This window comes from Xiphophorus maculatus, chromosome 15 (genome assembly GCF_002775205.1).
Source record: "Xiphophorus maculatus strain JP 163 A chromosome 15, X_maculatus-5.0-male, whole genome shotgun sequence".
Lineage (NCBI taxonomy): Eukaryota > Metazoa > Chordata > Actinopteri > Cyprinodontiformes > Poeciliidae > Xiphophorus > Xiphophorus maculatus.
The window spans coordinates 4,880,354-4,892,262 of NC_036457.1; the positions used below are offsets into that span (position 1 = coordinate 4,880,354).

General features: G+C 45.5%; 1 protein-coding gene across 1 annotated transcript; it reads left to right on the forward strand.

Moving 5' to 3' along the window:
• Nucleotides 1–241: 241 nt before the first annotated feature.
• slc35d3 (solute carrier family 35 member D3) lies at nucleotides 242–3,907 on the forward strand. Its single transcript, XM_005813117.2, has 4 exons — nucleotides 242–507; nucleotides 2,129–2,339; nucleotides 2,852–3,009; nucleotides 3,082–3,907. Exons 1-4 carry the CDS (start codon nucleotides 283–285, stop codon nucleotides 3,790–3,792), a joined length of 1,305 nt encoding a protein of 434 aa, XP_005813174.1. The 5' UTR covers nucleotides 242–282; the 3' UTR covers nucleotides 3,793–3,907.
• The last annotated feature ends 8,002 nt before the right edge of the window (nucleotides 3,908–11,909 follow it).

Below are 11,909 nucleotides of genomic sequence, written 5' to 3' on the forward strand. Positions count from 1 at the left end.
CTGAGAGGTTTTGGCGTCTTTAGAAACCGCAGCAGCAGCTCGGAGTTCCTGGGAAGTTTCTCCGTGGATGTGAGGAGTTTGGCCCCCGTGGAGGAGCTCCGGGCTCCGGGCTCCGGCTCCCCCTCCCCCCCGCTGCGGTAAAATCTCCTGAGTGGCTGCGGTTCCTCCCGCTCCGCCCCCCGCCGCGCCGCCTCCCCCTCAGTGCGGAGCCGGAGCGCAGAGAGGAGAATCCCTCCTGAGGATCAGCTGGAGGCCCCCCGCCGCCCGGGTCCAGGTGAAGCCATGGAGGTGTTCCGGAGCCGGCTGCTGGGGATCTCCGTGGCCGTGGCGCACGGCGTGTTCTCCGGGTCGCTCAACATCCTGCTCAAGTTCCTTATCAGTAACTACCAGTTCGGCTTCCTGACGCTCATCCAGTTCCTCACCAGCTTCACGGCCATGCTGGCGCTGGAGAGCCTGCGGCGGCTCGGGAGGATCCAGGTGCCGCCGTTCGGCATGCAGCTGGCCAAGGTAGGAGCCGGAACCGGTTCTGGTGTTCCACCTCAAGTTTTATAGGTTCTTTCTTTTTTCAGATTTCTGCTGCAGGTTGGATTTAGCTTCTGAAATAGTTTTTTAAATTTTTGATTCTAAATTGAGGAAAACCGTTCTGTAGAGCCGGACCTCTGTAGAACCGGACCGTAGAACCGAATCGGAAACTTTCTGCAGCTTTTCTCACTTTCATCAGGATGTTTTACTCCAACAGTCACCCATCCATTTCATCTCCAGTTTTCTATTACAAATTAATAACTTTTATTCACTTACCCATAAAAACCTCCTTCAGATCCTTTTTTCAAATATCAACATTTAATTCAAATTGATCCCAGAGGGAAATTAAATGTTGAAACTCATTCATTTCAATTCTCCAGAGTTATTGTTGTTATAACAGAGAGTCGTTCAGAGAATCCTTCAGATGATCAGATTTAAAACGTTCCTTCCTCACCAGAGGAGAAATTATTTTCTGACGTTTCTACATTAAAGGCGCTCTGCAGATGTTAGATCCAGAAAATGCCAACTAGAAGTCATTTTCCCCATTTCCTCGGCGCCCGTGTGGCGCAGCGCCCCTGTGGTTTATATGCAGTTCCGGTTCCGACACAGAAAATGTTTTGTTCTAATTATTATGTTTTTTTTAATCAGAATAAATCCGTGAATTTTCCGGAGCAGTTCCGTCTTTCTGAGGCAGAGAGGATCTCACTGCGCATGCGCAGCAGAGGGTGAAAAAATGATTTCTGTTCTGATTCCTTGAAAACAGGAATGTTTATTAATAAAGACGATGTAAATATGCTGCTGTTTTTTTCATAAATGGATCCTACTGGGCAGATCCACAACCTGGCAGATATCTTTACCGAACCGAACCGGGATCAGGCGGTTCCGAGGTTCTGAAAGCTCCGCTGCTGAACATCCGCATTCAGACTTTCTGTCACATTTAGTTCTGGACTCCGGTTCCGATGTTTCAGAACTTCAATGTTCCTATCATACATTGAGGAGCCCCCACAGCATGATGCTGCCACCGCCGTGTCTCAGAGTGGAGTCCCTCAGTGCTGGCAGCTGGGTCAGGCTCAGAACCCGACACCCACACACACCCACCCACCCACACATACACACACACACACACACACACACACACACACACACACACACACACGCACACACACACACACACACACACACACACACACACACACACACACACACACACACACACCTGTCTGCTCATCCAAGCCGGGAGGAAAGCAACAGAATCTGCAGCGACTGAAATATTTGAACCAAAGTTTCATGACGTCATATTTCTCCTTCCTAAATGTATTTAATGTTTGAATATTAGGGCCAGCTCAGAATATAAAAAATAAAACTACGACAGTAAAGTCGTAATGTTATGACTTTAGATTTTACTCTAGAAATATTGACTTTACAATCCTATTATTTCGTCTTCATTCTGGTAATAAAGTCACATTTATGACTTTTAATATAGTTATTACATCTGAAGTCCTGCTTCTGACTTTGATCTGGTAATATTTTTAATATTTTATGTTGCCCTAATACTCCCCGTGGTGCTGATGTTGTGTGTTTTGACTCTTTGCTCCTGTTTGCGCAGGAGTTTGCGCCAGTCTGCATCCTGTCCACGCTGCAGTCCACGCTGACGCTGTGGTCGCTGCGCGGCCTCAGTCTGCCCATGTACGTGGTGTTCAAGCGCTGCCTGCCGCTCTTCACGCTCTGCATCGGGGTGTGCGTTCTCCGGAACGCGCTGCCGTCTGTGGGCGTGGTGACCGCCGTGCTCATCACCACAGGGGGCGCTGTTCTGGCAGGTAAGAGCCAGGGGTCAACGTTGGTTGTGTTCATCCGTCCAGTGGCGCGCACATTTCTTCTAATCCGCTAATAACAGAGCTAGTTTTTAGCTTAGCACTTTAGCTAACTGAAAACATTTAGCGCTAATTTCCCTGATTGGTAAACAACTGAATAAAAGTTCAACGTCTGAGTTGGTTAAAAATTCTTCTAGTAGTTATGCTCTTATTTTGAAGTGGGTGAAGTCTGTTCAGTTTCCTGTCCTCAGTTCTCTTTTACTCAATAATTTGATTTTAAACAACAAACAGTAAAGAACAAAGCTAAGAACCATGTTAGCATTAAATAGCATGTTGGTATAGCACTTCACAATTAGCTTCCACAAACTGCCATGTTGGTAGTGTTTAGCATTAGCTTCCACTGATTACTGTGTAGCACTTTAGCTAATGATTGTGATGAACTCTTCAGCTAGCTGCTCAGGTGGAAACCTGCCTTCACCGACTGCAGGTTCACTTCTTGTCTTGATTGTTTCCTGCAGGAGCCGGAGACCTCACCGGGGATCCGTTTGGTTACGTCACCGGGGTTCTGGCTGTAATCATTCACGCCTCCTACCTGGTTCTGATCCAGAAAACCAGTCTGGAGAGCGAGCATGGACCTCTGACTGCACAGTACGCCATCACCATTATGGCGTCGCCGGTGTGGAACCTTGTTTCAGGAATTTCCTGCTTTCATCCTGTTTTTGTTGTCTGACGTTCTTCCTGTTTCCAGGTTCTGCTCGTCTGCTCCATCATCTCCATGGACGCTGTCAACATGTGGTCCTACGCGGGCTGGGAGGAACCGCAGATCACCATCATCTTCATCCTGTGCATCTTCATCGGCTGCGCCATGAACTTCACCACCCTGCACTGCACCTACATCAACTCGGCCGTCACCACCAGCTTCGTCGGCGTGGTCAAGAGCATCGCCACCATCACGGTTGGCATGCTGGCCTTCAAGGACGTGGCGCCCACGCGGCTCTTCATTGGCGGAGTGGTGGTGAACACCATTGGCTCCATCACCTACTGCGTGGTCAAATACTTTGAGACGCAGAAGAAGAGTTTGTACGAGGACCTGGAGAAGGACGCAGCGCAGCCTGGAGACCCCTACACCGAGAAACCACCGCTGAACGGGGAAGGGTCCGCCGCCGGTCCCGAGCCGGGGCCGTCGGAGAGCGGAGACGGGAAGGAGGACGAGGCGCCTCAGTTATCGAACGGAGCGCTGTCGGTGGAGGGCAGCGCCGGAGGAGACGGTGACCTGAAATCTGTTGTGATGACGGAGAGAGAGGCGCTGGAGATGCAAAGGGAGCACCTCCACCAGGAGAACGCCGCCGCTGGCCGGTCCGCCACCCAGAACCTCGTAGGAGCATTGAGGTCCATCAGGAGTCTGCAGCTCACCAAGAAGGAAAATCTGATTGATAACATAGAACTTCAGAGTCCATGAGGGCGGGATGGAGACCCAAATGGACTCCTGAGCCGAAACAGAAAGGAACTCAGCGGACATACTGGACAGACCGGACAGACTGAACAGAGACCGGACAGACCGAACAGACCGGACAGACTGAACAGACCAGACAGAGACTGGACAGACTGGACAGACCGAACAGACCGGACAGAGACCGGACAGACTGAACAGACTGAACAGAGACCGAACAGACCAAACAGACTGAACAGAGACCGGACAGACCGGACAGAGACTGGACAGAGACCGGACAGACCGAACAGACCGGACAGAGACTGGACAGAGACCGGACAGACCGAACAGACCGGACAGAGACTGGACAGACCGGAGGATGTCTTTCATTAGCATCGGCCCGCTTGACAAATGCTTGATGGTCTTGTTGGCTTCGTCTCTCTGCTGAAGATTTCACGTCCCAGAACTGCAGAACCAGGAGGCGACTGTCTGTGTCTCCATGGTAACGAGTATGAAGCAGTTCCAGTTTGAGCCAGCAGGGGGCGGAGCTTCTTCTCGGCATGTGGATTGGGCGGCGCAGAGCACGGCTAGCATGACGCGGTCTGTCTCCCAGGTCCGGTTAGAACCCGGCTGGACTGAACCCTGCAGGTCTAGTTTACTTTTCATTTGCTTCCATTTCATCATCAGATCCAAAATAATCAAAATGAATGTGTCGGCCATGACGGTACCGGGTTCTGTTCCGTGTCCTTTGGGTCATCCGGGTCACTGCTCAGAGGTTTGTCTGTTTACCTAAAAGCCAAACGAAGTTATAAATTCATAAAACTGAGAAGTTTGTTTCTATGACGTTTTACTTCTTCACCACACAGCAGGTGGATTTTATTTTAGGTTTTATTAAACTGCTTTTTTTTCTTTCTGGTTTGGTTCTGAACTCATGCGTCTCAAAATGCCAAAAATGTTTCTTATTTTATTTGATGTTTTCAGTGTTTTCACAGCTGAGAAGGAAAAACTCAGTCGCAACGATTTGATTTCCACTGTGGCCTTTTTATTTACCGTAAGTTTTTTATAAAGCCTCAAGAAGAGAACAACGTTTGATTGTTTTTGCTGTTTTATGATAAAAGGACTCCGTCATGTCAGCTGTTTATAAGATGTTTGTTGTGTGTAATATTCACTGAGTTCCTATTAAATGGCTGCCAGACTGATTTTGGCTTCTGCCTAATAATCTGTTATGGAAGCGAGAGAAATATGTTTTTATAATATTAACTAAACCAAAATAATATTAGCTCTTTATTTAAAATGTGAACAAGGTTTTTACAAGATAATGTTCTGTTTTAAGGTCAAATCAATAATAAGGTAATTATCCTATTATTATTATTATCCATCCATCTCATCCGGGGTCGCGGGGTCAGCAGCTTCAGAAGGGAGGCCCAGTCTTCCCTCTCCAGCCTCTTGTTCCAGTTCATCCAGGGGAATCCCAAGGCGTTCCCAGCAGAGGAACATCGTCCCTCCAGGGTGTCCCGGTTTTCCCCTCCTCCCGGTGGGACCTGAACTCCTCACCAGGGAGGCGTCCAGGAGGCATCCTGACCAGATGCTCCTCTACTGGCTCCTCTCAATGTGAAGGAGCAGCGGCTCTACTCTGAGTCCCTCCTGGATGACTGAGCTCCTCTCATGCAAAAAAAAGCATGCTAATATTCCATGGCTAAATAGTCAATATTTCAGCTGTTTTAGGAGATTTTTGGGAAATTTTGTCCTGAAATTCATCCAAACTGTCAACATGTCAGAAATATCTGCCCCCATGTCGTCGCAGGAATTTTCTGCTTTATCTACACACAGGATGTATTTATAATAATGATAATATCTGTGGTATTTTGAATGAACTTTCACCAAAAATATTCATAAGTTTTACCTCCAAATGAATCATTTATCATTTTATTCTGATAATTCTGTTGATTATTGAGTTTTGCTATAACTCACATTGTCACTAATTGAAGCTGTTCATTTTTGGGTAAACAGAATCGTTTCAAACCAACACACAGCTGGATGGATGAAACCTGTCGGACATTTTGTCAGCAGCTCGCCTCGTGTTTCTGTTCCCGCAGCAGCTTGTTGCTCTTGGTGGTTTAAGCGGCTCGGCGCTGACAGAAGCTCAGCAGAGCCGGTTCTGTGTCTGCGGAGGCCGTGTCCACCTCCAGGCGACCCGGCGACAGTTTCTAATGAAATCAGAGGGAATCAGGCGGGACGTGTGTGGGTCGGAGAGCCGAGCTAACGTCGAACAGAATTACTGCAGCGTCACGGACAAACACTTTCTATTCCAACCCTGGGCTGAAGCGTCCAGATGTTCCTCTCATGCTGATAAGACTGATGTCTTTACTCTGCTTTATTTCAGCGTTAGCCTCAGAGCTAGCTGATACTTCCGGTTCGGGGTTCGGCGGGTTGTGATCAGAAACCAGCAGCTTTTGGTTCCGGTTCGTAAAACGGAACATCAGCTGGTTGAGCAGTTGAATGTTTTTAAATCTGAAGCCTTGAAATGTGTTTACTGTAGTTAAAGCTGATGTGAAAACACAGAAAGACATTTATTTAAAAAAAACACCAGGTGGGCGGAGCCACGAGCCGCGGGGGGCGTGGCCTAGTCCGGAGATGAGAGACTTATCAAAAAGCGACTAGCTGGAAATTTAGCAATTTTTTTCCAGAAAGTTGAGTTGTGGAGTTTCATCTAAACCCAGCAGCTGGTTGAGACCCGATCCAGCAGCTCTCTGAGTCCAGACCGGTTTTGGTCGGATAAATCAGGCCAGCGTTGAGGTTCTGTGATGGTCTCCCTGTTGGTAAACTGTGAAACTTTGACTAGACCCTGAATGAAGCGTATCGTGATGCTGATTCCTGCTGAGGTCCGATCAGTGGTTCTGGTTCTGTTTTTTTCCTCTCTTGTTCTCCTCTGACCGGTGAAAAGCTGCCGGCGCCTTGGACTGAAGAAGCTGTCAAGTCCAGGTATTGATCCGTATTGATCTTCTGCTCTCACACTCTCCCAGCTTCATTTAACGCTCTGGCGGCGGCGGCGGCGGCGGATCATCAACACGTCCAGCAGAACGTCGATGAGGTTTCTGTTGACGCAGACGAACCAACTCCATTTTCCTGCTCATCCTGAAGTTCGATCATTCAGCGTCAGACGGATTCACTAAGACAAAAAGCAGGAATGTTCCGATTTTTTACTGCTTTAATGTTTAAACAGATAAAAACACGAGTTTTAATTTTTATATTTTATTCTTTTGCTCTGCAGGTTTGACAACAAACAAATCGACACCTACACATGTTCTTGGTTTTAACTCTTTCTTTGTGTCTGAGCCAAATGAAGGTCTAATTTAATTTTTATTCCCTCTATTAGCCACATGTAGCATTAGCTTACAGGGACCAGTAAGAATGAAGTTAATGATGGAAAAATCGACGGGCTGGTATTGTGTGAGAATGCTGATCAGAACTGGAGCAGAATTACAATGTCTTCCTTTTAAATCTCTGGGTGTGGTGACAGTTTGTTAGGTCTCCAATCTGCTGCTCTCAGTTTTATTTTCTGAACTCAAACCAGACACTTCGTTGTCTCTGCTTCTACGTCTGGTGGCCATTTTGAGTTTGATGTTCCTCTCGTGACATCATCGCTCAGCTGGGATTCCTGGCTGTTTCTGACTTTTCTGTTTTATGTTGTTGAAAATTTTCAGCTGAAAGACAAGTAGAAATAATCAATTTCTGCGCAGATTTGACTCAGAGTTAAAAGAGTCCTGAAGAATCTGCATCGTTTACCTGAAAGCTGATCAGCAGCTAAACTGCAGCCTGAATGAGGAGGAAGAGCAGATTAAAGGTCCGAGGCAGACAGACAGCAGGTGTGAGGAGGAGGAACGTTTGACACCCGGCTTTTATCTTCTCAGGGGAATTGGATTAAATTTGGCTCAGACTCTGACAGGCTGTGATTTCATCTCTGCTGAGGCTTTCAGACCCATTTTGTTATTAGCTTGTTGGCTCGTCGCGCTGCAAACCGACGTTTTCCTTCATTCTGAGGGTCAAAGAAACGTTTAGCTTCAATGTGAGAGAAACGGCTGAGCAGCTAAAATGTTTCTGCTCATCATCAAACAGGAAAATGTTCTGGAAGATTTCTGCAGAGCTCAGAGTCAAAGAGGAGTTTGTGCTGCAGGACTTTCATGTTTGACCTTTGGATCAGAACCGATGAGCTTCATTCTGAAACCTCCAGACGAAACAGCAACAGAGAAACGAGTTGAAACTTTTTATCATCAGTTCATTTAACAGATTTCAAGGCGGAAGTGTAACTGGACAGGATTTCTCAGGAATCGATGGTTTCTCGGTTTATTCCTGACGAGAAAGACAAACAGAAACTAGCGTAAGCGCGTTAGCGCACTGCAGCACAAAACCAGAATACATAACAGAACTAAAGTTAGTTTCTGTTGATTTGCATTCGGTTCATTTAAATATTTACATTACAGAATGGATTCATATATTACATTGATGATCTATAAATAAACTAGATGTCAAGTTGTCTCCCTCAGGATCACGTGAAAAAGGGGCGGGGCTAAGAGGCGCAAACAGTTTAAAAACAATACCACAGAAGAAGAAGTAGAAAGGCGGGGCTTCCAGTGGTTAAAACAATGACAGAGTTTCTAAAGGTGTTTGAGTCAGGAAGGAGCAACATGAATAACTAAAGAAAGACATTTTATGTAATTATAACAAAAGAGAAACACAACCAGGTTCCAGAACCAGAACCAGAACCAGATTTCCTGCATTTCTCTGGTCCTGAACTGGGCAGCAGAAACACCAGACAAACAAACAACAAGAACAAAACATGACAAAATGACCTTCCTGGCATCTATGGGACACAAACACTGAGAACGAAACAAAGGATGAATGGAAACTCAGTGGTGGTCGCGGCTAACTGCTAGCTAACGAACCAGCAGTTCTGCTAACGCTAAAGCGCTATGGTATTTAGAGGCTAATGCTAAAGTACTAAATTCAGCCATACTATCCCACCATGTCAATAATGATTCTGTGGGACAGAACTCCTGGATTCAGGTTGTGAAATTTTGACAACTATCAGTTTTCTAATTTTGCCCGATTCACCATGGCAACCACGTAAATTAGTGCCTTTTATGTATCCAGAAAGATTAATTTAGGAAAAGCTAAGTGTGCTAAACGTTTCCAAGTTAACAAAAATGCTAAAGCAGTAATCTAAAAATTAGCTCCATGTCAGCGTCAGATCAGCGGTGCTGTAAAAACCCAATAATGAAATAAAACTGTAAAAAGCTACATTTGAAACAAAAATGATTCATTTATTTCGTAGAACTTGTTCATTTCAGAGCGTTGATTTTATTTAAAAATAATGAAAACATAATGTTGTATTCATTGAAAGCCATTTCCGCTCAGCAGGAGGGATCGTCTCCATCAGTGAAGTGAGCCGTGAGCGGGTCAATAGAACCGGAACCATTTCACACTTCATCAGTGATGACAGCGGAGCTCTGGGCTCAGACTGACCCGGCGCTGCAGCTCTCAGCTCATTTCCTCAGCAAAATGTTCCGAGGACAAAGCGGCTCGGTGTGAAAATGAGAAACGTTTCTTTAAAAAATCTGACGGCAACATTTAGCGTCCAACCTGGAGCTTTATGGAGTAAAACAGACAAGAATCAAACATTCAGACTTTTGCCATCTGTCCTGCAGAAACACAAAGCAGGACCAACAACAATTCAAAACATTTTGTGTTTTTAATAACTGCTTTTTATGAGAACATCCAGATACCAGAACATGCGCGGACCGGTACCGGTTCTAATGACCGGACCAGCAGCTTGATCAGTACCAGGGCGCCCTCTGGTGGAGAGTCCGCGCTTCCGGCCCCGCAGGTGGATTTTTCTCCGTCCAGCCGTCAGACAGGTGAGCTGTGGACTCGGGTCTTCTTCACGCATGCGCGTAAGAGAACTGGCTGAAGCAGGTGCGTTTTGGTTATTATTTTTAGAGACCTCTGTTGCTGAGGTTGCCTCTGACGTAGGCCTTTGTTCGGCCTGCGACTGTGACGTCACAATTTGCCTATGATCTCGTGACGTGAACAGACGTCAGTCCCCGTTTCTCGGTCAGTTTGGATCATTTCAGTCCAGGAGCCGCTTGTTGTCGGTTGTTTGTTCCAAGAGGAGAAATAAATCAAGTTATTTTGAATCCAAAATGTCTTTCGATGATGTAGAGATGGTGAATGAACTGAGACAGAACCTGGTCTACGGTCCTCCTGGGAAAAAAGACAAGATCAACACCATGGTGTGTGTTATGATTGTCAGGACTCTCAGAAACTGCGACATGAAAGCCAAAGGCATCCTCTCAGAGAGCTGCATGGCGAAGATGAAGAAGCGTCTGAAGAAGCTGATGATTTCCACTGGGGACCCAGACGGAGTTCTGGTCATCATCACCAAAGACAACTTATCGGACATCGTGACCACCGTTTCTGAAGCTCTGCACCAGCGGTTCGGCTCGTGTGAAGACATGGTGAAGGCGGCGATGAAGAGAGACGAGGAGTTTGACGAGGCGCTCATTGAAGTTCTGGCAGAGCAGCTTGGAGTTCGAATCCCGGACTGCCACAGACACGATGCCAGCCCAGATCACGAGTCCGATTCGCCGTTTCCAGGACGCGCAGACAGCAGCGTCATCTTCTGCTGTCTGCTGCTCAGAAATATCATCAACGTCCCTGAGGAGCTTTACGAGTTCTTCCCCTCAGATGTTCGGAAAATTATGGTGAGCCGTCTGTGCGGGTTGATGGTCCAACAGAACCAGATGACTGCTTCCCAACTGGAGCTGCAGACAGAAAACCTGGAGCGCATCGCTGCGGCCATTTCCAAGGAACTCCACGAGGCTTTCGGGTCAATCCAGAGACTTTTTAAAATTGCTCTGCTTCCAAGAAACAGTTTCGACCTCTTGCTTCTGGATTACCTTGAAACCAGAATGAGCATCATAAGGAAACCCGAGAACACTCTGGCCCGAATGTTTGGAGCCTTCGACCGGGACCTGGAGAACATCTCCAGGTGGTTCTACCGGCTCCGCACTTCTCGCTATGCAGGCCTGTTCTGGTAGAGAACCGAAAACCTCCCGAACACAAATTTATGATTTCTGTCTCATTCCAACCAAAACAGATTCTCCTTTCAGCTACAGACATATCAATTATCTGGTCTTTAAAATGAAAAAGTTTCCTGCTTCCATAAAAACTGAGCCGGTTTGGTTTCAATCCCAGCCGATTGTTTCTACTCTTTTCTTTTTGGGTTTTCTCCGGGTAATCCGGGTTTTCCCATTTAATCCAAAACCACGAAACTAACTGGTCTCTAAATGATAAAAATAAATCTCTTCAGGATAAAATACAACCTGACGGAGATTCAGTCCAATCAATGGTTGGATTTTACACTTTTATTAATTTCTCTAAAGCACTTTTTGCTTCTTTCCTTTCTTAAAAACTTCTCTATTTAATGTCAGCAAATTATTTCTACTCTTTCTACTTTAGGCATAAAAATATATAAAATAACCAATAAAAATGATTAGTAAACAAAAAAATATAAATATATGGGGCTATCTTTGTATAGCTATCAACATAATGTTCTATGTTGCTAAATATCTATAGAGCTTTCTATGTAACTATATATCATTTATTTATTTATTTAGCTATCTAGCTATCAATGTGGCTATGTGATGGCTGTGTTGTTCTTTTACTTGATGGTTAATTTTATTTTATTTATTTATTTTTATATATTGTACGGTCTGTTTTATCTTGAAAGATTTTCTTCCTCTATGTATCGTTGTAGCTTCTAGCTATCTGTCTAGTATGTGTAGCTATTTATGGAGCATCTATATAACTGTCAATGTAGCTATCCAGCTATCTAGCTATCTATGTAGCTAACTAGCTAGCTAAGTAGCTTCACATCTATATAACCATCTATGTATCTGATGTCTGTCCAGCTGTGTGTAGCTATATTTATGTAGTTATATATCTATGCACTGAGTACAGTCAGATTTTCTCATCACTGCCATCATTTATTTGTGACTCAGTGAATAATATTGTGTCATGTTTATTTTTATCTCTTTTGTCTCTATAATAAAGATATGATGCTGCTGACGATATATGCTACACAAATA